General features: G+C 34.9%; 1 protein-coding gene across 2 annotated transcripts in view; it reads right to left on the bottom strand.

Annotated features, from left to right (window-relative positions):
• Positions 1-1,872: 1,872 nt before the first annotated feature.
• LOC105118338 (WD repeat-containing protein WRAP73-like) overlaps positions 1,873-4,398 on the bottom strand; it is a 4,247-nt gene continuing 1,721 nt past the window's right edge. Inside the window, exons 2-6 of one of the 2 annotated variants that reach the window (XM_011016261.1) lie at positions 3,576-4,064; positions 3,021-3,242; positions 2,858-2,930; positions 2,592-2,699; positions 1,873-2,449 (exon numbers count right to left, since the gene is read on the bottom strand). In XM_011016261.1, coding sequence (XP_011014563.1) covers positions 2,082-2,449; positions 2,592-2,699; positions 2,858-2,930; positions 3,021-3,242; positions 3,576-4,064 — 1,260 coding nt within the window. In that variant the 3' untranslated portion in view covers positions 1,873-2,081. The remainder of the gene's footprint in view (positions 2,450-2,591; positions 2,700-2,857; positions 2,931-3,020; positions 3,243-3,575; positions 4,065-4,398) is intronic. The other variant, XM_011016262.1, reaches the window with a different exon arrangement.

Genomic DNA, 4,398 nt, shown 5'->3' with positions numbered 1-4,398 from the left:
AATTTGAAAACATCTCAAGAATCTCAAAAATTAGTCTTTCTATTGAAAACATCTTAAAATTAGTAAAAAAAAACAATATAGAATCAAGTTTTAAAATTTTTATACAAATCTAATTTATATTTTTCCACAAGACAAAGACGTCAAAATATAATTCTTTCATTAAATGGAACCTTTTAACAACAGACACACAAAAATACTCTCGTTTCTTTACTAGATTTTGATCCATCATCAACTTTCTTTCTCTTTTACAGTTTTTTAATGAATTACCTTTTTTTTTCAAATTAATAACTGAAAAACAAATAAAATAAAATTTTAAATTTTGATGAGAGTTACAAAAACTAAATGGACCACAATTGAACTTAGAGAGATTTTAAAGGGGAAAGGCACACAGAAGGAGAGTGGGGGGCAGTAATCCAAAAAAATCACTGTCTTCCACGTGATTATCAAAGAGGCTCCTGCATCCTCTTTTTTTTTCCAAACAATAAAAATCTCTTTTTTTTTCCTTTTTTTTTAAAGCAAGCATAAATCAAATGCTGGAATATGTCATATAGTAACACAACACCTCATAACAAACGAATTAAAATAATTTTTAAAGTAAACAACGTTCAATACAAAAAAATAAAAAATGGTGAAATAAAAAAAACACAAAGGTCTAAAAAAACACTATCGCGGTCCACGATATTTATTGAATGTGTGGATAATGAATATGGCATGCTTTTATTTTTTTATATTAATGTGGTGTGAGGTAGAATAATTACAGTTACCAGTGATTGGGCATTACAGCATGTTTAACTGGACTTTCAAAGTGTCCGACTTTTACCGGAAAAAAGGTTCCAAATTCGGTTTTCAAGCAACAAGTAATTGACGGGAACTTTTACGATACTAATTCAGTAATTCTCGTCGGATTAAAATCTCACGAGTTTAGATGGTGGTGAGAATATGGGCCAAGGTAACGAGATCTTCATGGGATCTCTGTATACTTTTAAGTTCTACAAACACGTGGCCCATTAAATGATGGTTTGAGGAGGCTTTAGCCTAAACCCCCATCTAACGTTGCATTATAGAATAGAGGTTGAGTAAATTTTTAATATTTTTTTACTTGAAATTATATTTGCTATTTTTTTTGTATTTTTTTATATGCTGATATTAAAAATATTATTTTAATACATTTATAAACAAAAATTATTTCAAAATATAATTATTACCAAAATTTTAAATACTTTTAAATTTAATTTGGGTTTGAGGCCAGCTCCATTGAAATGGCTCCGGTTCTTGAAGTTCGCCCCATCAATTTTTGGCTCCCTCGCATTCCCAAAACAAGTAACATGCAACGATGACTAGCTTTAAGTTAATTATAGTTTAGTGCATGAACAGTCATTTAAACCATCTCTTAACTTAATATTTTTTATTTTAAAAATTCCTCATTTCATAATCAACTCTCCTCCACTAATTCAGTTCTCTTTTCTTTACTCCATTTTTAAAAAATTAAATAAATTTAAAAGAAATACGAAAGAGGACTAAACTATAAATATATTTGAGAAAAATACAGGTATTAAACAAATAATTTCTGAAACCACAAAGATTAATTAATTGGTTTTTTCAAATTACAGCGACCAAGTTATAATTTGCTCCACCAGTTCTAGCTAGGCAGGGGTGAAATTAAAAACATTCCCTGACCAATTCCTACCAGGGAAATGCAGTAAAAATACACTTCAAGAAGGATAATCAAAACCCCAAACACTCAAATTTCAAGTTCCCTAGTAAGATAAAAACAGAGGCAAGATAAGGACCCTGGCACAACCTGATAACTTGCCTTCTACAAACATAGAAAATAATAGAAGCTGGCACATTCCAATAAATAGCAGATTATTAAAAAAAACACTAAGTTCACTACAAAAAATTAAAATAGCGAACCAATTTTTGTTAAAATTTCTCAGCCACAAATGGGAGCCCTACGAACATACCTTGTTACAGACATAAAGGGAATCAGAATACATAGTTAAACATTGATGCCCTGTTTTTATAGTAATTTTTTTTTTGCTAAGTTCGCAAGCCATCTGGACTAAAGATGGAGATAAGTCTCAATCATCTGAACTATATTCACTAGATTCTGGCATTAAGGACACAGCCGCACAGCAGAACGAGTCCTTGTCTTTGAGGAGAAGACAGCTTCCATCTGAATTCCATTTCAAATCATTTATGTTAAACTGTGGTAGTGGATTGCTCACGCAGCAAGCACCTGAAGGGGTCCACATATACAAGTGAGAGCTACCAGTGCAGAGAACAAGACGTGGGCATGTTGGGTCCCATGCTGCTGCACGTATGGGATCCTTCTGCACCAAGATGGCAGCGAGCTCTAGATGGTGTATATCCCATATCCACAGAGCAGTGGGCATGCTATCATTACGTGTATAAATGTATCGGCTGTCTTTACTCCATGACATAAGACCTGTAATTAAGGTCTTGTATTGTTAGTGCATTTTGGTTTGATGCTAACAAAAAGGAAAACAAATGTCAATGCACTGCAAGGAACTCTCAAAACAAGCACTATTAATTGCATCGATATGCTATATGAGAAAGATGAGCGTTACCAATGCCTTGTTTAGGATTCGGTTTGTCTGCAGGAGGCTTCTGGAAAGGCAAACTAATAGGTACTTCAGTAACCTCGTACATGACTCTGAAGTGTCCTTCTGAAACATCTTTTAGGAGGGGGGAATTATTAATTTGACTACGAAAAGTAGTTCAAAAGAAATAACGTAGTTGCATGAAGACATTTTCAAATTCATTTTACAGATCAAGCATTCTATTTGTCGTGCAATATCCATCTCACTGTGAGATACTCCATACTAGCGCTTACCAGAATTTCCTTGGAGAAATTCATCGCTCAAACATAACTCAGACATATTGAGGTGCAATGGCTCATCCACCTCCTGTACATTTAACAAAAAAGACTTGTAAGTTGTAACCAATTAAATCATCGGTGTGCCTAATGATATGAATAAACAAAGAAATCCTGTCACCTTGAAAATAGCAGCACAACAAGGACCACGAACGGTTGATAGATGCATGAATTCAGCAAATGTTTTCCAAGTTAGGTGATTCAGAACCCGCAACATCTGATCATAACTACCCACGGCTAGATATTGGCCGCAAGGTGACCACGAAACACTTTTTACACCTAGCCCACTTTCATATGCTTGGTACTTGGATAGGCACCTCCCATCTGGGGAATAAATTAGAACCTGTATTGAATTACAACAGCCATAAGCTCTAGGTCTTATAGATAAGGATACAATGTTAGAAAATGCCAAAGTTAACATGGAGTCTTGGGCACTGGCAAACCATGAGATATATTACAAAGTGGAGCTCGTGTGTAATTTCAAATAGGCATAAACCATGAGACCTAAAATGGATAACAACAGACATTTTCAATGCTTAGCAGTGTACAGTCATGAAATGCTAACCGTCACCAAGAAATTGGAAGGGTGCAATTCACCCCACATTTACTTCCTTGCATGCTTATAAAGTCAAGCACTCTTGATACATGGTAAATGAAGCAAAAAACGAACTGCTACCTTGTATTCAAGTGGTGAATCCCATATTACAATAGCACTATCATCCGGTGACCACTCTATATCAGCTAAGTCCAATGTATCAACAGCAAATGCACCCATTATCTCCCATGTATGACACGACAGTAGATTTACATAATCCTTGCAATCACGCCTCGTACAAATCGCAGCAAATTTGCCATCTTTAGTAAAAGAAACCCCTTTAGAGCCATGCTTTGGTCCTTGGACATGAATACATGCTGTGTTCAAAAGCGACCAAACTGTTAGCCTCAACTGAAAATCTGAAGTGGTAAGTATGTGACGGCTGTCAGGACTCCATCTAGCATAAGCAATACCAGCAGGACCTTCATCTATCTTGCATGTCCATTCAGGTTGAGTCAATGACCATGCTTGTATCATTGGTCTTTTATACAGACCACAAAGGATGTACTCAGAATCATTTGCCCATTCTACAAGGCTTATTTTATCCAAGCATGAAAACAACTGCACAACCTGCAAATCATAAAACACAATTCAAGATCTCACCAAAAATCTCATCTTTAATAGCTTCAATTAATAAACTTCTGTAGTTAATACTTGAGCAGAAAAAGACCAAAATAATTAACATGGTTGCAAAAGAATTCTCTGACAAATTTTCTGAGTAACTAAACAAGCCATACGCATGATAACATCAAATCTCCTGCCCTAAAGTTTAAGGAGCGGAAAAGCACATGCATTGCTAGAAATATTTGGTGTTTGTTACTAAAATCTGGTTCTTTATGGGTTGTTTGGTGTGATGTTTCATTTACTGAAAGGAAAAAGTATTTGGAGCATTGGTGTTCCTGCT

Source organism: Populus euphratica, unplaced genomic scaffold (genome assembly GCF_000495115.2).
Source record: "Populus euphratica unplaced genomic scaffold, PopEup_1.0 scaffold1890.1, whole genome shotgun sequence".
NCBI lineage: Eukaryota > Viridiplantae > Streptophyta > Magnoliopsida > Malpighiales > Salicaceae > Populus > Populus euphratica.
The sequence above is the reverse complement of the archived record's forward strand: the minus strand, read 5'-3'. Positions and strand labels throughout refer to the sequence as shown.